This window comes from Eulemur rufifrons, chromosome 27, assembly GCF_041146395.1.
Source record: "Eulemur rufifrons isolate Redbay chromosome 27, OSU_ERuf_1, whole genome shotgun sequence".
Classification (NCBI taxonomy): Eukaryota; Metazoa; Chordata; class Mammalia; order Primates; family Lemuridae; genus Eulemur; species Eulemur rufifrons.
Genome location: NC_091009.1, coordinates 15,184,043 through 15,206,876, shown reverse-complemented (window position 1 = coordinate 15,206,876; position 22,834 = coordinate 15,184,043). Strand labels below are relative to the sequence as shown.

Sequence of the window (22,834 nt, the reverse complement as noted above, 5' to 3'; positions counted from 1 at the left end):
ATAGTGGCCATTTTAAGAAGGACATTGAAAATTAGAATTTGTTCCTAAGAGGGCAGTCAAGAAGAACTCAGAAATTATGACATGGGAAATGGCTGAAGGACCTGGAGGTGACAGGTCTCCAGTTTAACTTGAACAGGAGACTAAGGAGGAAGATGCCGTAGTCATCTTCAGATACTCAAATGCTTGGCCGATGCAGGGCCCTGTGAAACAACATCTGAAGTTTATGTCTGTTGAATAAACGAAAGAATGAAAAGAGAGTAAGGGTGTGTGTGCGTGTGTGTGTTGAGTGTGTATTGTTTTCCAGGGAAGTACAAAAATGCATGATGAAAATTATAGTGATGGAGGTAGATTTAAAACACCATAAAAAAAAAAGTTACTGGTTGTAACAACCAGTGTTGTTTAAGGAGGGACAGGGCAATTTCACATATTAGGAAGGATTCAAGAAGAGGCTGAATGACCCTGTATTAGGGATTTATAAGAAGAATGCCTATAGGCAACGGTAAACTCAATGCTTGAGAAGTAGAATAACATGGAAAGATGAAGCCTTTGGAGTCAGACAGACCTGGGAGCAAATTACATATCTTTGCCACTTAGCTGTGTGACTTTAGGTAAGGTACCTAGCCTCTCTGAGTATTGGTTTTTCCATTTGTTAGATGCGGATAATAAAACCCATGTTAAAAATGTTACTGTGAAAATTAACTGAGCAGATGAATGTAAAGTCCCAGAAACAGAGTGGGCTTTGGATAGATATCAGTGGAGTTCCCCTAGGTTCAGTGGCACCCAAAGTAGCAAGAGAGTGTTTTATTAGTAGAAATTACCGTAAGGCAGGCAGTTAGCAAGTTCGTTAGATTTACTCTGTCGCTTTTGTTTCTTCAGAGCCTGACACACACAGGGCACGCAGAGGACAGCTGCCCAGCATGTGTCGGCACATGTGTTGACGTTACTGTCGGTACTCTGGCTTAGTCAGGGCGCTAGAAACAGGCTGTCAGTGTGGCTGCCTGGCCAGTGGAGACAGTGCTTGCAGCAGGAGGAAAGCAGGTTTTGGCATCAGACAGAAGTTCAAATCCCAGGTCTCCCCTGGGTGAAGCTACCTAACCTTTCCAAGCTGCCTTTTTCTCTTCTGAGGAAATAGCTGTCTCCTGTGAGCGAGGGAGAAGTAGCATGTGCAAAGGCCTTGACATTCTCCTCTGGAGGGGGCGGGGGGGGGGGGGATGCTCTTACAATCCCGGGAGGCTGATGATGAGGTCTGCATTTATAGAAGAAGAAACACGATTCAGAACATTGAAATGACTTGCCCAGGAAATAGCAGAACTGGTATTTGGTCCAATTCTTTTAACCCCAACGTCCATGATTTTTCGCATCTAAACCATGATTGAAACCTTTTTTTGCTTTTTTTGAGACAGAGTCTCACTCTGTTGCCCGGGCTAGAGTGCTGTGGCGTCAGCCTAGCTCACAGCAACCTCAAACTGCTGGGCTCAAGTGATCCTCCTGCCTCAGCCTCCCGAGTAGCTGGGACTATAGGCATGCGCCACCATGCCCAGCTAATTTTTTCTATAAATATTTTTAGTTGTCCATATAATTTCTTTCTATGTTTAGTAGAGATGGGGTCTTGCTCTTGCTCAGGCTGGTCTCGAACTCCTGAGCTCAAACAATCTGCCCACCTCGGCCTCCCAGAGTGCTAGGAGTACAGGCGTGAGCCACCGAGCCCGGCCTGAAATATTTTTTTGAGTGTCTCCAGTGTGCCAGGCACTATGCTAAGTATTTCCACGTGTTGTCTCATTGGCTGTTTAGGTCCCACATGGAGATGTTAGTCACTACACGAGTCTCTTTGGAACATCCTCAGGATGAAATTCCTAGACACTTGGGAAAAGTCATTCTTCATGGGAGTACGGTTCTCTTGGCGCCTGGCTTTGGGAGGGACATTTGAGGCACAGTGAGGGGGGAGGAGATCCCTGTGCAGGTAGCGGTCACCTCCTTACCTTGACCGTCACTGGAGGGACAGGTGTGGATGTTGACTGTAACGTCTGTGCGGAGGCCACAGCTGGTGGTCCTCAGGTCTTCTCCAGCCTGTAGACTTGCTCAGTGTTTTAAAATGAACTCCTTGCAGATATTTAAGTCAGGAATTTTTTTCACATAAAAACGTAATTTAAGATTTTTGGTTTCTTTTGAGGAATTGGGAAGTCTGGCAACATTGAACCCGTGTTCTCCCAGGGAGCACCCCGCCAGCACTATGTAATGGCTGCTTCTTTTAGGTGGAGCACGAGCCGCCACACCCGCACCTCCGCGGTTGCACTGCCTGACCTTATCCATTGAGTAGTTTGAAGGGACATGGAGCACCTCGTGCATAATCTTTATTAATAATAACAAAAGACGCCAGAGAGAATTGCCCCTGAGTTGTTTTTTTCTTACGATGTTTTTCCCCTTCCTCCCTAGCCTGTGATTGCAATGGGAAGTCCAGGAAATGCATCTTCGATCAGGAGCTTCACAGACAGACGGGCAAGGGACTCCGCTGCCTGGACTGCGATGACAACACTGCCGGCATTCACTGCGAGAGGTGCAAGGAAGGGTTTTACCGGCACAGAGAACGAGATCGCTGTTTGCCCTGTAACTGCAACTCCAAAGGTAGCTGAGACAAGGGGAAAGGGAGAGGGAGAGGGGGCTGGGGAGCGGGAGGGGACAAGAGGAGGAAGGAGGGCGGGAGAAAGAGCAGGTGAGGAAGCGAGCAGGCCGAGAGGGAGATGTTCAACTTCAGGAATAATTGGGAATCTACCAGGCACTGGTCTTCTTGGCAATTTCAATCTGAAAGCGAACATGTTTCTCTTAAGCTGGGGTTGGTGGAACCAGCTGGGTTCTTTAGGGCATGTTGGCTTGAATTCTAGTACCAAGAGTCCCATTATTAGCTTTTCCAGGTAGATGACAGTCTTTGACCCAGGGACAAAGGAAGCTTGCGCTTTTCCAGCGATAGTTCTTCCTATCCATAACCATCCCTTTGACCAACCTCTCAGAAAATAAGGGATTAGAAAGATCTGTTTCTCACACTATGCTAGGTGCTACAATATGAAATGGTACTAATAAAAGAGACAGATAAGTAAATAGGAGGATTAGCGTCTTTCCTAGGGTTGTCAACGAGACAAAATAAAATAACAAATAGGAAGCACCTAACGGGGTATCTGGTTCCTAGGAGAACTAGTTGGCTTTTTGCAAGTGTCCCACCCAGTGCTATATCCATAGAACCACAGGTCTTTGCTGTGCACACAGATACGCTGTGCTGTAGTCACTGTGGGCAGACAGTAAAGACAAGTTAGTAAATAAAAAGAGGGAGAGGTGGTTCTGTAAATAAATTGAGTTTGTTTTTTTTCTGACTTATTTGTCTATTATCTTTTTGGCATTATCTATTTCTCTTTGCTAGAAGTGTTTAATAGCATCCTATGATAAATATTAATCCACTTAAAGGGTGCAGCCTTATTGCATGGCAATGACTCAGTGTAGGTCTATGGAACCAATTCCTAGCAGCAGATGAAAGAATCTAAACATGGGCAGATTTTGGTGTAGCTATGAGTTGCTGGTAGAGTGGGTTGGGAGCCTTACAGAAAACTGGGGTGATCCCACGGAGATGTAGACCCCTATGCCAGTGGTCACTCCGAAAGGGACCACTAAGTTGCTGTTGTGAAGTAGTTTGAGTCAGATTTGCTTAGCTTTGTGGTGTAGAATCAGCATCCAGAATCTTTCGGATTTAGCAGTTTCCCCTATGAATCAAAGAACTTCATAAAGAAAAATTCAGGCCGGGCGCGGTGGCTCACGCCTGTAATCCTAGCACTCTGGGAGGCCGAGGCGGGTGGATCTCGAGAGGTCAGGAGTTCGAGACCAGCCTGAGCGAGACCCCGTCTCTACTAAAAATAGAAAGAAATTATATGGACAACTAAAATATATATATACAAAAAAAATTAGCCGGGCATGGTGGCGCATGCCTGTAGTCCCAGCTACTCGGGAGGCTGAGGCAGTAGGATCGCTTAAGCCCAGGAGTTTGAGGTTGCTGTGAGCTAGACTGACGCCACGGCACTCACTCTAGCCCGGGCAACAAAGCGAGACTCTGTCTCCAAAAAAAAAAAAAAAAGAAAAGAAAAATTCAAAGAAAAAGTATTCCATTTTAATGGGCCTTTAACCTCTCTGAAGAACTCCTGTGCCCTCAGGTCACGCAGCTTTATTGTGAGTCACTGGAATTGGGTCATCCCAGCACAGTGATCAGTGAGAAAGAAATTAGAAGTTTAACTGGCTCAGCTGGAAAGTGTGGCCTGAAGACAAGGTTGTTAGTCTCCCAGTAGACAAGGAGCCTGTTACCTAGCAAGGAGAGATCACAATGAAGGATTCACCATGCTCTCTCTTCTGTTTCTACTGCTTCTGCTCACCCAGCAATAGTGAGCCTGGCTCTTTCTTTTTATTCGGGGAATAGATTTCCCAGACTCAGTGTGAACAGCCTGGCAGGAAGTGGTGGAGCACAATAGCGATTTCTATCTTGTGTGATAGCTAACATGTACCGTGCACGGACTCTTTTCTAGGTGTGTCTCATCCAGTAATTAATTCATCTTCACAAATAACCTTATGAAGAGGGAGCTATTACTTTTTCCATTTTATAAAAGAGGTGACAGAGACTTAGAGGGGGAGGGGAAGAAATTTGTCCAAAGTTGTAGAGCTAAGGAAAGGAACAGAGCAAGCGTTCGAGCCCAGGTTTGCTGACATCAAAGATGGTATATATAGAATACAGTGGTGGGTTATGGAGCCAGACAGCCTGGGTTCAAATCTTGGCACTGCCACCACCACGGTGTCACTCTGGGCAGGTTCCTTAGCCTCTCCCTGCTCCAGTGCCCTCATGTGTGAAAGGAGGTTCATGATATTTACATCACAGATAAAATGCAAAGATAAAATGATGTTTGTTAAGCACATGGTAGACAATTTAGTAAATTGTTAGTTGATGCAGTTGTTTTTCTTATTAAAACAGAGATTAGGGTCTCAATCTTCTGGAACACTGGCCATTTTTTTGAAATACGTTTCAGCTTAGAAAGAAGCCTTGTACAGGCCGTATATTTGGTCTAAAACTATTAACATTTTTTTTTATTATTATAGGAACATTCCTGAGTTGGCACTTTTTAACTGTGGGGAAACTGGGATTTAGAAAAGTTAATGAATGGCCTAAGTCTCCCAGCAAGTGGTTGCAAGAACTTAAGTTGTAATCCAGGTCTTCTGACCAAGAACAGTTCTCTCTTATTTCCTCCGTAGGAAAGAACAAAGAAATCAGAATGGTGTCCTTCTGTGCCCACAGGCAGACAATTAGGTGTCCATGAAAAAACTCGCGGATATTATTTCCTAAAATCGGACTAATGCTTTCCACTTTTCCAAAACATTGTCCTGGACGATGCCCTCCTCAGTTCTCATAATGGCCTGGCAACCTGTATGTGCTAACACATCCTGCATCCCTTGTTATAGAGATGAAGAAACTGAAGCTTCAGGGTCCAGCCTGCCCAGGCTGAGTGACGCATTAGTGGCAGAGGCTGTTCCCACCACCTACTGTCCCCAGCTACCCGTCGGCTGCATAGATCACTAAACCAGTGGCACAAGTTTAATTTCCTACATGCCATCAGGCTCCCAATTAGCCAGAGGATGTTTTTCACTTTCAAATAATAACTTGATAAGGGAATTTGTTCCCCATTCAATTTCAAATGCAGAAGAACATGCCTTGCAAAAAAAATGCCATCATTCCAAATATGGCAAAAGAGGCCAACAGCATTAATAAATCCCAAAGTGGTCACAGATCTTAGACTTATCAATTTCCCATAAATATAGCAAGTAGGCTTATTTTTAGGTGATGACTCTGTGAGCTCAGCAGCAGGGCTGAGTTATCTTCACCTCTTATAACCACATGTCTAAGCCCTGATAACCTTTTGCGGATACTTTGAAATTCACTGTGTGTGTGCATGTTTTTTTCCTCCATGACACCTAAATTCTTGAGGTCTGTGTGGACATCAGTGATACTGGACTTATTCTCTTAATTTTATTATTTTTTACATATCTATGATGCTGATAGTGTATTCTTCAGACTATAACATTTGAGTTATTATTTAAAACATGTCTTTACATGCAAGTGTATATATTTTTAAAAGAGTTCTCTGAAGGAAGCAAACTCTGTTGGTTTAAATATTAATGTCAATCATTGTTTAATACTTTCTTGAGTCCTCAAATGCACGTAGACTATAGCTATATAAGCCCTGAAAGTGATTATTGGGACACTAACTTGAAATAGGACGCAATTCTTCATCTATTCTTTTTTTTTTTTTTGAGACAGAGTCTCACTCTGTTGCCCAGGCTAGAGTGAGTGCCGTGGCGTCAGCCTAGCTCACAGCAACCTCAAACTCCTGAGCTCAAGCGATCCTCCTGTCTCAGCCTCCCGAGTAGCTGGGACTACAGGCATGCACCACCATGCCCGGCTAATTTTTTCTATATATATTTTTAGCTGTCCATATAATTTCTTTCTATTTTTAGTAGAGATGGGATCTCGCTCTTGCTCAGGCTGGTCTCGAACTCCTGAGCTCAAACGATCCGCCCACCTCGGCCTCCCAGAGTGCTAGGATTACAGGCGTGAGCCACCGCGCCCGGCCTTCATCTATTCTTTAAACCCCATTGTTCACAATCCCTAAGTGTAGTTCATAACGTGGGAATGGGGGCAGGAGTTTTTATCTTAGTGAGACACTTTCAAAACCCATTGTTATTACTTGAGAAGTTTTGGAGCATGAAATAAATTAGTCATATTCACAGTTAGAGCCTGTGGCCTCCTCTATGCAACTTTGCAGGGCTTGAAGAAAGCCTCAGTGGTCACATAGCCATGTGTTGCTTAAAGGCAGGGATACATTGTGGGCAATGTGTCATTAGGCGATGTCATGGTTGCGGAAACATGATAGAGTGTGCTTGGACAAAGCAAGATGGTAGAGCCTACTCCAGGCTTAGGCCATATGGTGTGGCTTATTGCTCCTAGGCTACAAACCTGTACAGCGTGTTACTGCACTGAATGCTGTAGGTGATAATAACACAAGAGTAAGTATTTGTGTAAACACATCTAAACATAGAAAAGGCAGAGCAAACACACAGTACGAAAGATTAAAAACATACACCTGTATAGGGTACTCACCATGAATGGAGCTTGCAGGACTGGAAGCTGCTCTGGGTGAGTCTTGAGTGAGTGGTGAGTGAGTGTGAAGGCCTAGGAGGTTACTGTACACTATTGTGGACTTTATAAACACTGTACACTTAGGCTACAGTAAAGTTATCCAAACGTAAAGCAACTGTGCTATGATGTTATGATGGCTATGGCGTCACTAGGTGATAGGGATTGTTTAGTTCCATTAAAATGTTATTCCACTGTCACATATGCGGTCCTTCGTTGACCAAAATGTCATGCGATGTATGACTGTATACCAGTATGGTATATTAATGTAGTATAAACACATTGTTTGAGCACCTACTGTACGTGAGACACTGAATTAGGCACTTTGTGTATATTAGCTCAAAGTCTTATAACTGCCTTGCAATGCATATGTTGTTATCCTCGTGTGAAAGAAGTGATAAGTATGCAACTTGCCCAGGGACAGACAGCTAATAAGTGCCAGAGCTGGTGTTTGAGTGGAGATCTGTTGGACTTCAAAGCCTGGGCTCTTTCCACTTCCCTTAGATTCCTCTAGAGCAGTATTTTCTAGATTGTGTCCAATGGAACACTATGCTCCTCAGTATAACAATAGATATTGCCCTAACAGTATCAAGTAATGTTTGGAGACATTGGCGTTAAAAAGTTAAGCTTCGTGTCTACTGAATGTATTGTTATAAATCTCTGAAAGATTTAGTATGTACCATTTCTCCCTCTTTTGAACACAGAATACTTATTCTTCACGGGATGGTGGTTACTACCTCCGAGAAGAGCATTCTGGAGAATAACCTCTTCTGGCTTTTTGGGCCAAACCCAAAAGTAAATTTCAGTCTTTTCCACCATATAAGAATAATTCATTTCTGAGAAGCCACTGCAGGAGGGGTTTTCTGAAGTTGAAAGTGTAATTATCATTAATTTGAATGGAAAAAAAAATGTATTTCTGGGTCCCCAAATTGACACCCATTTATGTTTAAAAAAAACAAACCCAAGTTTCATCACAGAGAGACCTCTTCTACTTTAATGTTACTTATCAGAGCATAATTCAAAAAGGAATTTTCCTTCTTCGCTCAGTCTGCTGACCATGTATGGCGCAGTGGGCCACCTGCTCGCAACACCAACCCCAGTAAACTCTCTTCTGCTCATCTTGTCTAAACGTTCTTTTGCCTTAGGCTCTGAAAGCCTTCCCGCTGACCTCCTCCCTAACCCTCCGCAGTCCTCTCCTCCCTGGGCTTCCTCTGCTGGCTGCTTGGTTAGACTCTGTTCTGAGACTTCTTCCTCTCGGACCGCCCACCTGTAGTCAAATAGTCGATGGGGCTCCAGCTCTGTCTTCTTTCCGCTCCTCTCTCTGTCGTCTCCCGGGTGATCACGTGCTTCCCGTGGCTTCCTATTCTGCCTGGGTGCTGAGGGCCCCTCTAGATCTTCATCCCCAGCCTCTTCCTTGAGCTTCAGATTAACGTTTCTACCTTTGTATGCCCCTAGAAACTCAAATTCCTATATCCAAAACTAAACTCATTTTCTTCTCTCGAAGATTCTGCCTGAGATGCTCTTCCTGCTTTTGCCCTCTCTGGTTTGGTCAATAGCATCACGGTCCAGCTAGGTGTGCACGCTGGGGACCTGGGTGTCATCCATGTGATCCCCTCTCCCTCATCACCTGTAACCCAAGATTCACCCAAATCTGTTCATTCTACATCCGCTGTGGCTCTCACAGTGCTTCTGTCCTTCCTTCCCACCCAGACTCCTCTAAGCCAGGCCGTCACAGCACGGGAGGAGGGTACGTGCTGGTCTTGCCCTCTCTAAGCCATCCTGCAGATGATTCTAGACTTGTCTTTCCAAACTGCGGGTCTGGTCTTGTCATTGCCTGCCTAAACCTCTGAGAGCTCCCTATTATCTAGAAAGGAATCTGTTATTGTGCTGCGACCTTTTGATTCACTACTAGATAGCATGAGTGAATGCCTATAAAGTGCCTAACTTAATGTCTGTCACACGGAATTGGTGCTCAAAAATGTCATTGACGCTATCATCAGTGACATTGAAGGCCCCTTCTAAGCCTTGCAAAGTTGGCAAGGAAATGTTCACAGATTCTAACTGTGAATGTGACTAATTTATTTTATTGTCCACACGCTGCACAGAAGCCTTTATATAGGCACAGAACCAATACTTTTATTGATTTGAATTCTACCAGTGAATTAAAAGTTTGCAGAAAAAGAACACACTTAAAAAGCAATCAAACATGTAGCGACTGGTTGGTGTTCTCTTGGCTTCATAGATTATGGATAGCCTAATTACGACAGATATTTCAGACATGTGGATTATTTTCTAATTCTGCCAGCAGAGAGAAATTAAAAAGTAGCTGAGGTATTCCTGGCTAGCCTTCCCTGTCATCTTCTGGCCTCTCTCAGCTCCTTTCACACCAGCCCTGTCCCCGTCCTTGGCACCCACACTTTAATCCGGCAGATTTCTGGACACCTTCTTTGTGTCGCCTGGGCACCGGGTGCGGTGGGTATTTTGGATACAGGAGTCAGAGAAAGTTTCTCTCGAGAAGTACTGTTTAGGCCGGGCGCGGTGGCTCACGCCTGTAATCCTAGCACTCTGGGAGGCCGAGGCAGAAGGATCACTTGAGGTCAGGAGTTCGAGACCAGCGTGAGCAAGAGCAAGACCCCGTCTCTACTAAAAATAGAAAGAAATTAGCTGGACAGCTAAAAATATATATAGAAAAAAATTAGCCAGGCATGGTGGCACATGCCTGTAGTCCCAGCTACTCGAGAGGCTGAGGCAGAAGGATCGCTTGAGCTCAGGAGTTTGAGGTTGCTGTGAGCTAGGCTGATGCCACAGCACTCTAGCCTGGGTAACAGAGCAAGACTCTGTCTCAAAAAATTTATGAGTAGTTCCCTTTCTCCCCCTGGAGAAGACACCTCGGCTGTCAGAACTTTCCCTGGCTGTGCAAGAGCACTGAGGGGCTGGGGAATAATTGTGAAAGGCAGCAGGGGGTGGTCATGACTTAGTGTTTATTGAGCTCCCATAGGGCGACAGTTGCTTCCTGATGCCGTATAAAGCAAATATTTCCTTTTCGTCTTTCCTTTCCCTACCTTGTGGATTACAGGTTCCCTCAGTGCTCGATGTGACAACTCTGGACGGTGCAGCTGTAAACCGGGTGTGACAGGAGACAGATGTGACCGCTGTCTGCCGGGCTTCCACATGCTCACAGATGCTGGGTGCGCCCGAGACCAGAGACTACGGTGAGCATGCGCACCCGCCGCGGCTGCCACTGACTCAGATAATGGCGATACTATTAATATCAGCCACCATTTGCATTTCCAGAGCACCTTTTGTGCTCCATGCACTGTTTCGAGTGCTTCCTGTGGGCTGTCTAATTTAGTCCTCATCATGACCCTGAGAGGTTGGGATTTTCATTAAAGATAAGAAACTTAAACCGCAAGAGGTGAAGTAAATTGCCTGATGTTCTTGGTTCTTTGCCGTGACAATTGCTTCCCTTTAAATGAACCGGGATGGAGGCAAAGAGTCCTTCCAGTTCCAACCTGGGGCCCATTTTGACTCCAGTGAGTTTGGGGGAGAAGAATTTGCCTGCGTAACGTTTATCACCTTTAGTTTGCAGTATCCCGTCTCCCTCCTCAAATTCTTTTTTGGAAGAAGAGGGAGTATACAGTATAAATTACACAACCAGTCTGGAGATGCGGAGCCAGGAGGGTGTGGGGATGGCTCGGGGCAGAGAGGTGGGCAGCGCAGCATTTGCCAGAAGGCCGCCCCCAGAGGAAGTGCTGCCTGGAGACTCCTAGGGAAGGGGGGTTGTTTCTTGTTTCTCTTAGTATCCCCAGCTCCGGGGACCCAGTAGATGCGGAGCGTGTGTTTGTCGAACGGTCCAGATGTGTAGTGCGGAGGGAGCTACGACAGGAAGGAACCTGTGGGACTGGATCTGGTGTCTGACTGGGCGAGGGAGGGCAGGAGCCAAGGGCACTCCCGGTTTGGGCAGGATTTGGGTGGGTCGTAGGGCAGGCAAAGGAGCAACAGATCAGTAGGGAAGAGCTGACACACTTGGGTTGACACCCATGAGGCAGACGCACGATTGTGTGCAGAAGGTGTGACAGAGACAGCGAAGCCCAGAACTGGGAGGTTGTGCCAGAATTAAAGGAAAGCGATGACACCTTCATGGAGAAAGTCTTGCCACCAAAACAAAAAAGTCAATCAAACCCAGCAATTCCACTCCTAGGTGGACGCCCAAGAGAAATGAAGATGTATATATCCACACAAAAGCTTGTACACACATGTTCATGGCAGCATTATTCATAATAGCTAAAAATAAACAAAATGTGTTGTATCTATATCATAGAGTTTTATTCAGCCATCCAAAGAACGTGTGTACTGACTGGTACATGCGTGGTACGGTATGGATGAACCTTGAAACCATTACGCTAAGTGAAAGAAGCCAATCACAAAAGACCATATATGGTATGGTTCCACTTATAGAAAATGTCTAGAACAGACAAATCTATAGAGAAAGAAAGTATATCAGTGGCTGCCTGGGGCCGGTGGTGGGGGCGGGGTGCAGGATGGGGGGAAAACTGGGAGAGTGGGGAGAATGACTGCTAGAGGGCAGAGGTTTCTATTTTTGGAGTGATGGAAATGTTCTAAAATTAATATCTGTGAAAAAAAATTTGTAGCGATGGCTGTACAAATTGAGAATTGATTAAAACCCGTTAAATTGAACACTTTAAATGGGCAAATTGCATGGTATAGGAAATGAATTCTATCTCAGTAAAGGTATTACCAAAACAAAGAACTGAATGAACTAAAATAGCAGATACATGGAATCAATCATGATAAAAAGCAGACATCATTGAATTTCAGAACAGAGAAACAAATGATAAAATGTTTGAAAATGTCAGTGAATCCAATAGTCAAGCAAAGTAAACTAAAGAGTTTAGTGATAAACTTGGTTTCCGTCCTGGTGCAAACCCCTCCTCACATTGGGGGTTGGAAGCAGGCAGTTCGTGGCCTGGCTGCTGCCAGCAGCCCACGCTCTGGGCTGCACCTGGCACAAACAAGTGAGTCGGGAGGGAGCCACATGGACAGGATTGCCAGAAGTCTCATCGAGGAAGGACTTGCCCAGCAGAGTGATGTTTGCTCGAGAGCAGATGGTCCTTATGTGCATAGCTGTGAAGCATTTGGAAACACATCCCTAATTTTCTTCTACTTCTTTCCCAGAGACTCCAAGTGTGACTGTGACCCAGCTGGCATCGCGGGGCCCTGTGACTCAGGCCGCTGTGTCTGCAAGCCAGCTGTCACTGGAGAACGCTGTGACAGGTCTGTGCGAACCCTGCAGACGGCAGAAAGTGCCTTGGCAGCCAGCATGAAAATCAGTCCTCTGAGTGCAGTTGTGGAAAGGGACACTTAACAGATGTTGAGCACCTTCCTGCTCCCTGTCCTCAAAAACTGAGCTTTAAAAAAAAAAATACAACTGAGCCCCCAAATCTCAGTGGACTCCATACTCTGCTCTGGGCCCCTTCTTTTGTTTGTGCTTTGGCAGAGGCACCGGGCCCCAGGGATCCCCCCCGCCAGCTGGCTCGGAACCCCAGGTGCTCTGTGGAAGGTGGTATGCAGTAATGAGGTCACGTGACTCAGGCTGGTCCCAGGAAAGGCCTGGCCTAATTAGACATGTTGGGAAAATCCTTGTAAGAGGGAATATCAGAGCACATGGCCATAAATAACCATGGCGTACAGCAAAGGGACCGCCCCAGGGATGGGCTGGTGGTGACATGCACACACATGACCTGGGGACGACGCAGGAGCCTTTGGGTGGCACCACACTGGGGCAGGTGGAGCCGTGGGGGGCCATCCCCTCTCAGGTGCCGGTGCAGGACCTCCATTAAGGACAAACTGTTAGACTTGAAACCCTTCCCTCCCTGAGGTCGCTGTGAGCAGGGCTGTGAGGCTGGCCCCAGGGGCGAAGGCTTCCTCCTTGTGTCCTTAAAAGTAAGAAAGCAGTTCTGTGGCACCCTGCCAATCACTGCTACCTGGGCGGAGGAAATGCCAAATACATTCCTGGCTTGTGTTTTCAGGGCTTCCTTGCTGCCCGGGTGAGGGCAGGGAAACATAGTTCAAGTTTTAAAAGAGACGTCATTTGTTGAAAGCCTTTTTAATTTCAAAATGTAACACAGAACTAGAAAGCCACATAAAACAAATGTTGTCACCAACAACAAGAAATAGACCTCTGCTAAACATGACAACGCCTTCCCTCCTCCCTAGAAGTGACCGCTATTCTGACTTTTATGGTCATCACTTTCTTGCTTTTCTTCATAATTTATTACCCTGGTACATTCCTGAACACTATCATTCAGTTTTGCCCAAGTCCCTTCCTTTCCCTTCTGTTCTCTTCTCTCCCCTCCCCACCCTCCCTCCCGTCCTTGTTTTTTAATCTCTTTTAATCTGCAAGTTGCCTTTCCATAGAAACCGTAATAATCTTTTTTAACCCTTGCTCTTGGAGAAAAACCAATGCTTGTTCATTTACAACTGTTCTCTGAAGCATGTCCTGATCGCAGCTAGCCTGCGTTTCTGTGATACTATATATTGGACACGCCCCCAACATATGGCCCAGTGGCTTAGACCACGTGATCTGGAGGCACGTGCTCAGCAGTTGGACTCTCACCTCAGCCCCTAACCAGCTGTATATCCTTGCACAAGTTTCTGAACCTCTCCAGCCTTGGTCACCTCATCTAAGAAAACTGGAAATAATAATTCTCATCATTAGGGTGGTAGGGAGGATTCTGTGGGAGAGTATACATAAGGTGCCTGGCACAATGTAAGTGCTAAATAAATGATTAGGAAAACTAACATTATTTCATGTGAAAGGAGGTAGTTAACTTGAAGACAGGAAACACAAGTCTCCCCAGATTCCCCTGCCCTCTTCTCTGTGACCCCAACATCTAAGACTCCCCAGCAGTTGTGGTCGCTGGGAACAGGGGTGGAATGCAAGCCTGCACTTGGCTTTTGGAGAGTGTCTGTAGCCATCCTTTTTTTGTTAATATGTTCTGCCCGTTTCCTGTGTGGGACAGAGCCCAGGTACAAGGGGCAGGGATGGGGACCGACACCTGGTGGTCTGTGGAGGGCTCAGTAGAACTGCGTGGTGCTGAGGCAGGGCCTTGCCTTTCCTGGTCCCCACGTCCCCCTCTTGTGTCCCCATGAAGCACTTGCTCCAGGACTGGGCAGCTCTGCATACGCCTGCCCCACCCCTCCCTGTCCTGCCCAGCTGACCTCCACTCAGTTTCTCCCCAAGGATGGCGAATCACTACGTTTTCAGACCCTCCCCCCCCAGACAGACGTGACTCAGGGAGAGCGAGTGAGTGCTCCTCACGCTCTCGCATCTGGGAGACTGTTTGTCCCTCAGGGGGTCTGGGAGTGGAGGTGGTATATGAGAGTTGGCATTTCCTCCCTCCGGGAATTAGTAGGGCCGAGTGGGAGAGAAGGTAGAAAGAGGCTGAATCCATCCTATATGGAATTCATCCTCTCTATATGGAATAAAAAATAACCCATAACGTCGTCCCGATTCCACAATGCCACCGCAGGTGTCGCCCCGGCTACTATCACCTGGACGGGAGGAACCCTGAGGGCTGCACCCAGTGCTTCTGCTACGGGCATTCAGCCACCTGCCACAGCTCCGCGGACTACAGCGTCCACAAGGTCACCTCCACCTTCCATCAAGGTAAAGCCTTCCGTTTTCTAGGCTTTTGTTTTTTCACGTGGTACCGGGGTTTGTGCTTACAGACACAAACCTCATCTTGCCTCATCTTTAGCAATTCTCTTGCAGTGTTTAATGCTCGTTGCTTTGGCAGGGCAATAAGGCGTACCCTGGTGTCTTCAACAAGTTACAGTTGAACAGTTAACGCACACCAGCGTAGGAATAACTTACAAAAATAAAAAGAGATTAGCCTTTTATCTCCCTGCATGTCCCGTCCCCATCTATTTCAAAGCCACAGGAGAAGTATTCCTTTGGATCGGGGAGTTTATGGGTCTTCCTGGCATTCACGTTCACTACTAATGCTGCTTTCACATACATTAAATGAGTTAATTCATATGAAATTAGTTACCAGGCTACAGAGCACTATAAAAATATTGGCAAGTGATATTATTTCAACTCTACCTCTGGGTTTCTCTTAAAAGGTACTGAACCCTCTCACCTCATCAAGGCCAGACCCCGTTTATGTAAATACATAAAAATGCACATTACAGACAGACGAAAACCTGCTCTCTTATCACAAGAGCCAAACTCAAAGAGGAGAGCAGTCTGGAAGCTGTGGGGTGGAAGTGGGTGAAGCTGAGATCCAAGTAGAGAGGCACATGGGGCATTTTAAGGGCTGTATGCACATGTAGAAAGATCGAGAAAACCCCACTTACCACTCACCACTAGGACATTTTGGCAAGCAAGCCTTGCCTGGCTTAACCCCGAAATGATGAGGGTTTGTCTCGAGTGCACACTGGCTTTATTTGTGTTCCAGATGTTGACGGCTGGAAGGCCGTCCACAGAAATGGGTCTCCTGCAAAGCTCCAGTGGTCGCCGCGCCATCGGGACGTGTTTAGCTCAGCCCGACGATCCGACCCTGTCTATTTCGTGGCTCCTGGTATGTGAGGGATAATTTTTCCTGTAGATGGCAATTTGTAGGACTATAGGAAGGCAAGATAGAAAATGTGGAAACCGCATCACTTAGTGTTCAAGGGAGCAGTGTCTCCAGAAGACAGTGGGGCTTGAGCCCAATTTGATGCCATCACTAAGACATGGCCCAGTGGAGCAGAATGGGGTCCTGGAGGTCAGACCCCGGCTGACGTGCCTGCTTTAATCAAATGGGACGTTTCTAGGTTTGCCACCAAATCAAGGACTGTGGTCAAATCTGTGGGTCTATTGAGAAGCAGATGGAAATGCAAACACAAAGCACTTCTTAAAGCTTCAAACTTTTGTAAGTTAAAAATGTATTAGTCAGTTATATGTGCCTGAGTGAAAAAACTCCAGCTAGGATTCTGATCCTAGTTCCTATCCTTAGCTAATATGATTCCTGAGCAAGGTGTTCCTTAACGTCTCTGAACTTCAGTTTTCTCTACTGGCAAGTGGGAATAGTAATACCTACCTCCAAGAATGATTGCCATCAAATGTGATAGCGTTTGTGAAGGCATTCTGTAAACTATCAAGCATTATGTGACAAGTGGCACCATTACTGATGTACCTGAGGTCTTTACCTAATAGCCTGTCATAAGGGCCATGCTACGAATCATCTAGTAGATGGAATTGTCTTACAGTGATGCCATTTTAGCATTTCAGTAACCAGTGGCCATGCCAAAAGTGACAGTTCTGACTCTTCTGGTGGGGTGGCTTGGACAGGGGAACTTAGGACTCCAACAGAAATTGCTGACATTAATGCCAACTTGCACACGTGTTTATCTCTCCAGCTTCACTACTGATCTCAATCTTTTAAAACTCTGTTTCACAGCCAAATTTCTTGGGAATCAACAGGTGAGCTATGGGCAAAGCCTGTCGTTTGACTACCGCGTGGACAGAGGAGGCAGACACCCGTCTGCCCACGATGTGATCCTGGAAGGTGCTGGTCTACGGATCACGGCTCCCTTGATGCCACTTGGCAAGACGCTGCCTTGTGGGATCACCAAGACTTACACGTTCAGGTAAAAAGAGAGACCCCAAGTAGGTCAAGTAGAGCAAACTGAGACTGAAGTTCAGTTCCTTTGTTCATTCATTCACTCAACAAGCTTTTCTGAGCACCAGGCATGGCGCTTTGTGCTGAGACAGGACGTGATTCCTTTCCTTGAACAGCTGACAGGCCAATGGGAAAGAAAGATAAACAGATTACAGTGCAGTTTGTCAAGGGACAGAGAGGGACAAGGTGGACACGGGTGTTTTGACTGACTCACACTGGAACGATCAAGGAAAGCTTCCCAGGAAGACATGACAGATGTGAGGGGCAGCTCCCTAAAGAGAGAAAAGGAGGGAAAGGTTAACAAGGCACAGGACACATAGCATGCTTGAGGAAGTTTTGTGCATTTAGGAAATTCCGAGTGGTTGAGCATGAGTAGAGCGTGAAGTGGGGGAGAGGACTGCACCGAGAAGTGAGGGCGGAGGAGGAGGTGGGAGTGAGGTCCTGGGTGGCCGGGTGTGTGTCTGCAGGGTTGCACGGGATCCTGTAGCACGGGGACAGTGGCTCATTCAGGGAGGTCAGGGAGGGGAGCTGTGCCTACCGAGTGCTCAGTACTGCATTAGAGGCTGGGAAATAAGGATGGAGCATGGTCTTTGCCCTCCAAGAAATCCTGATCTAGTAGGATATCTAACATGTCAAAAATGAAATGAAATACAGCAGGACAGTTTCTTGAGTGGTGGTGCATGTTCATGGGGTCTTGGAATTGGCCTAATTCTGCCTGGAGGAGTCAGGGGAAGTTTCACAGAGGAGGCAACGAGTGGGCTGAGATTAGAAAGGCGCATGGGGCTTCTCCAGGGAAAGAAGTCAGAGAAGGGCAGCCTCCACATGTGATTATGTGTGGTGTGGACAGGCATGATACTAGGGGGGACCGGCAAGCTGTTATGGCTGGAATATAGCATATATCGGGGAGATTGGTAGATAAGTTTGCAAAGGTTGGAAAAGGACTCGTCATAGTGGGCCTTGTATGTCATGTCAAGGTGCTTAGATATTGTCCATGCCAGAAAAATGATGGAAAGCCACTGAGAGAGTGTAAGTTGAAAAGTGTCACGGTCAGGTATGAAGGCTGGGTGCAAATACGGGTACCATGTGGAGGATAGTTTTGGTGGGGTCCTTAACTAGACCATCTGAGCACTTTCACTGTAGCTCAAATGAGGGCCGTTGGGGGCCTAACCAGGGCAGAGGTGAGGGGAATAGAGAAAAGAAGACCCCAGCACACACACAAGATGTGTGTTAGATGACCGAGTGCTGTTGATTCTAATGATGCACGTACACAGCTCTCCTGCCTGGAATACCATTCCTACCTTCTAGGCTTGGTGAACTTGCTCTTTGAGACTCAGCTTACATGTTCTTCCTTTGGATTAGCCTTCTCAGAAGCCCAGGTAGAGTTTCTGTGGCATTCTGTGCATGCATTTGTTATAGGTCCACTGCATTGTGTTATATTATAACCATTTGCCTGCCCACCTCACTGCCCTGGCTGTCTTTGCATCCTCCAGCCTGACGCAGCTTCTAGCCTAAACCACGTGCACCATCAATTTTTGTTTAACAAATCAGTGAATGAAACGAAAAGGATAGGGTTATTCCTGGAAGAGATATTCCAGTAAAAAACAGAACAACATTTAAAAGAATAGCACAGGGGCTGATGATACAATGCAGTGAGGAGCATGATTTCAAATTAAGACGTACTGGATACAGACAATGTAGAAAGTGGAAACTGATTTTTGAGAAAAGCAAGTGTAATGGCCTCAGATAACAAATACATCATTCAAATAAACAAAACCAAAAATGCATGGTAGCTCTTGAGGGTCAGAACTTCTGGAACTCACAGATGTTTCTAACATTAGGTTTTGCATGGCCAAGAACAGAAAGTGGTGTCTAAGGACTTGAGACCAACCTTGCTTCTGGTGACATGGCCCCTAGATCTAGACTTTCCACACTGGGATGCCCTCCATCACTTCCTGGGGGGTTTGCCCTCCCATGGAGTGAGGAAGCTCCAAGTTCATGGCCACGGGGAGGTGGCTACTAGTCCTGTGCCCCCCTCTAAGCAGGACTGTGAAGGGGCTTAGCTATCAGGTTGGGTTGTGATAAGAGTCAGATTTTTAAAGCTTTGGTTTTAAATTATGCAGGTTAAATGAGCATCCAAGCAGTAAGTGGAGCCCCCAGCTGAGTTATTTTGAGTATCGGAGGTTACTGCGGAACCTCACAGCCCTCCGGATTCGAGCTACGTATGGAGAATACAGTAAGTAAATGGATTCTCTCTTCTTAGGTTTTGGTTTCCTTTATTTCAGCTCTCTAAGGTGGTGACAATCTCCAAACAAGTAGATAAACTACTTGATGGTCTTGACTTAGAGTCTCTAACTGAGTCTGAATTTTTTACAGTCTAGAAGTTTTTAAAAAAGGAATGTTTCTCTAAAAAGAGGTCAGCACCAATGAAGAGTGAATGATGCTACCTTGCTGAAAGAGTCTCTGAGTTTAGATTAAAGCTGATATTTGAGAAAGATAATCTACAACAAATGGACACATTTCCTTAGCTGGGAAATGGCATCTACAACACAGTGCTATTTATTCCTTAAGTCGCTTTTCCTTTGGGGATTATACTCGATGCTATCATGTTTGGACATTATGTATTCTATTAATCCCCTTCTTTGAACTTCATGTGTTGGGTCCTCCTAATCCCAAATGGAATTATTTAACAAGAGTCCCTTAAGTTTTTAGCACCCATGCAAAAAGAAAGCATGGCTAGCATGCACCATTTCCATGTCACTGATGCACAAATAAAGCAGGAAATAGAAAAGGTGTTTACTAACAATTTATCAAGCCTTTACTATATGCCAGGTACATTATCATATATGTGTTATCTCATTTAATTTTCACGACAACCATAGGAGATAGATACCACTGTTAGTTCTCTAGTACACTTGAGAAAACACAGTCATGGAGAGGTTAGGGGACTTGACCAATTCACACAGCTAGTGAAGGTGGAGCCAGAATTTAAGCCTTGAGTTTTCTGACTCCAAAGCCTGTGCGCTTGGTCATGTTGCTGGACTGCTACACCTCTCCATGTGGCATGATGTGCGAACCTACCTGTCTTTGATAGGGAGTTGAGAAAAATAAAATCCCAAGAGATGTCTGATTTTAGATCCTTAGACCTTACCGCTTGCTACTCTTCTGACCTGTTCTCTCTATTGCAGGTACTGGGTACATTGACAACGTGACCCTGATCTCAGCCCGCCCTGTCTCTGGAGCCCCAGCACCCTGGGTTGAGCACTGTGTATGTCCCGCTGGGTACAAGGGCCAGTTCTGCCAGGACTGTGCTTCTGGCTACAAAAGAGATTCAGCCAGACTGGGGCCTTTTGGCACCTGTATTCCATGTAACTGCCAAGGGGGAGGCGCCTGTGACCCAGACACAGGTGAGTGAGATGGTACCTGGATCAGGTGGGCCGGGGTGCAGCCTGGTGATTGGGGTCTCCCGTGGCAGAGATAGAGCTGTGTAAGAAAGGCCATGCCTGACCTCACTTCAGAGACGGGGAAGGGTTAGGAGAGTAGGGCTGGAGTCAGGAAGATGGATGGACATGGCGCCTTAGCACACTCAATCCTTTTCATTTTGGAAATGCCACAGGGTTGTGAGAAAGGTGCTGGGTTACAGGAAATGGCTGTCATGGTTCAGTGCTGGGTGGAGGAGCTGGTGTCAAATTGCAAGCATTGTGTGGGGAGATCAAAGGCAGGTAGTATTCTAAATGAATGTGCCTGAATGAGCCCACAAATGGTGTCGGGCCACGGTGGGGAGGGGAACAGTGTTAAGTTATGGCTAGTAAAGGAAGCGTGTCTACACTGCATGGGAGAGTGAGGCTGAGATTCTGGTCTTAGCTGGTTTGCATTTAGAACCCGGGCACGGGTAAATGCCGGTGCTCGGACACTTTGGGGAAAGCTTCAGCAAAGAAGGTTTTGCCTTTCCACCGTCTGACCCTCACGCATCATCCCTATGGAAGGAAATGGATTGTCTGACCGTGCTCACTTCTCTTCCCTCCATCCTCTGCCCCCCAGGAGACTGCTACTCAGGGGATGAGAATCCTGACGTTGAGTGTGCCGACTGCCCCATTGGCTTCTACAATGACCCACACGACCCCCGCAGCTGCAAGCCGTGCCCCTGTCACAACGGGTTCAGCTGCTCGGTGATGCCCGAGACAGAGGAGGTGGTGTGCAATAACTGCCCCCCCGGGGTCACCGGTAAGCCCCCGGGCCTGCTCTGCCACCTGCTTCTTCCTGTCCCGATGTCATGAATTCATGTCAATAGCTTCTATTCCAAAGAATTTCTAGGAAATTATAATTACGGAGAGTTGATCTAAAGGTGCGCATTCTAGAGATGATACCTGAAAGATCAGATCGTGCAATGCCCAGGGGGTGGAGTGGATCGAGCAGGGCAGAGTGTACAATTATGGGAGGAAACATCTAAAGCAGTTTGGAGAGGTTTGTATCATAATTAAGAGATAACATTTTTCAGACCAGGTACATGATTTAAGTTTTTTGTTTATTTTCTTTTAACGAACCAAAGTAAAGAGGGAAAACTTAGCGACCTCTTATATGTCCTATCCCTCTGCTGATCTGTTCTTCTAGAAGAAGAATTAATTCTTCAGCAGCAGCTGGGTGGCATCTTACCACTTCTGTGGAGCTGCTAGCTTTTCCCCAAGCAGCTAGTTAAGTCTCCTAGTGGGGCCGCTCGGTTCTGAACTCTGTGGTGCCCAGGGGGTGACAGGGCCAGCGCCTGCCACGTGCACCTCCTCCTGAGAGCGCTGTTCTGGCGTCCCAGGGAAAGTGCGTTTCCCTGGCTCTTCTCGAGGGTCTGGCCTTGTTGCCAATGAATGGCCACCTGTCCCTTCCCAGGTGCCCGCTGTGAGCTCTGCGCGGATGGCTACTTTGGGGACCCCTTCGGGGAACGTGGCCCAGTGAGGCCTTGTCAGCCCTGTCAGTGCAACAACAACGTGGACCCCGGTGCCTCCGGGAACTGTGACCGGCTGACGGGCAGGTGTCTGAAGTGCATCCACAACACGGCCGGCGTCTACTGCGACCAGTGCAAAGCAGGCTACTTCGGGGACCCACTGGCTCCCAACCCAGCGGACAAGTGTCGAGGTGGGACCGCAGCCCAGAGAGGTTGTGTCTGTGTGTGTCCGTGTGCGAGTGAGCTTGCTGGCGTGTACACGTGTAAGCAAGGGGACATGGCCGCTGATAGGATGCTGCTTTGGTTGTCTGACCGCACTGGCCCGTGAGTGGCCTGGACTGTCCCCTCCCGAAGACCTTCAGGCTGGGTTCCCAGCTGCGGAAGGCAGCGCTGGGCTGGGCGAAAGCTGGGTGGGGGAGGTGGAAACGGTCAGGTTTACATTCCTAAGTGAAAGAGGAGATAAAAAGGGGCCACATCCTGTGCCCAATCCCAAGGCGGGTGGGCAGGGAAATGGCTGCAAACCCGCGACGGGAGAGTAATAAATGACTCTAGACTAAGCCTGAACAAACTGAAGTGGGAGGGGAGCGGGCTGTAAAGTAGTTTAAGAGACCCTCTCAGGAAGTCCGTGGAATTGATGTACAGAAAGGGAACAGTTGAGAGCTTTGCTGACCGAGGGCTTCAAAGCAGCAGCTCTTGCGGACGTTCCTGAGGGCCTCAGATCAAAGCATGAACGTGCACGCTGGTCCTCCTGCCCAGCTGTCCCTTCAAACCTTCGCCTGTGTTATATTCTAGAGGACCCGGCCTGCGCCGCAACTCACCCCTTAGTCCCCAACTGACCCTGGTGCCCAGGACTCAGGAGCTTGCTTATCGTAAGGTCCATAGTGGCTCTGGGGACCCAGATCGGAAGGCCCAGAGGTTTGCAGGGAGCTCCCAGCCTCCCATTCACACTGGAGTCTCCACCTGGACGTGCATGAAGACCTCTGTGCAAGCTGAGGCTTCTAC

The 22,834-nt window shown here is 47.1% G+C and overlaps 1 protein-coding gene across 1 annotated transcript in view; it reads left to right on the top strand.

The window, feature by feature from the left end:
* LAMC2 (laminin subunit gamma 2) overlaps positions 1-22,834 on the top strand; it is a 55,041-nt gene that overhangs the window by 15,869 nt on the left and 16,338 nt on the right. Inside the window, exons 2-11 of the mRNA XM_069459334.1 lie at positions 2,434-2,622; positions 10,290-10,425; positions 12,410-12,508; positions 14,767-14,903; positions 15,697-15,819; positions 16,681-16,870; positions 19,023-19,135; positions 20,088-20,306; positions 20,941-21,123; positions 21,778-22,023. Of these exons, the coding sequence (XP_069315435.1) occupies positions 2,434-2,622; positions 10,290-10,425; positions 12,410-12,508; positions 14,767-14,903; positions 15,697-15,819; positions 16,681-16,870; positions 19,023-19,135; positions 20,088-20,306; positions 20,941-21,123; positions 21,778-22,023 (1,635 nt within the window). The remainder of the gene's footprint in view (positions 1-2,433; positions 2,623-10,289; positions 10,426-12,409; positions 12,509-14,766; positions 14,904-15,696; positions 15,820-16,680; positions 16,871-19,022; positions 19,136-20,087; positions 20,307-20,940; positions 21,124-21,777; positions 22,024-22,834) is intronic.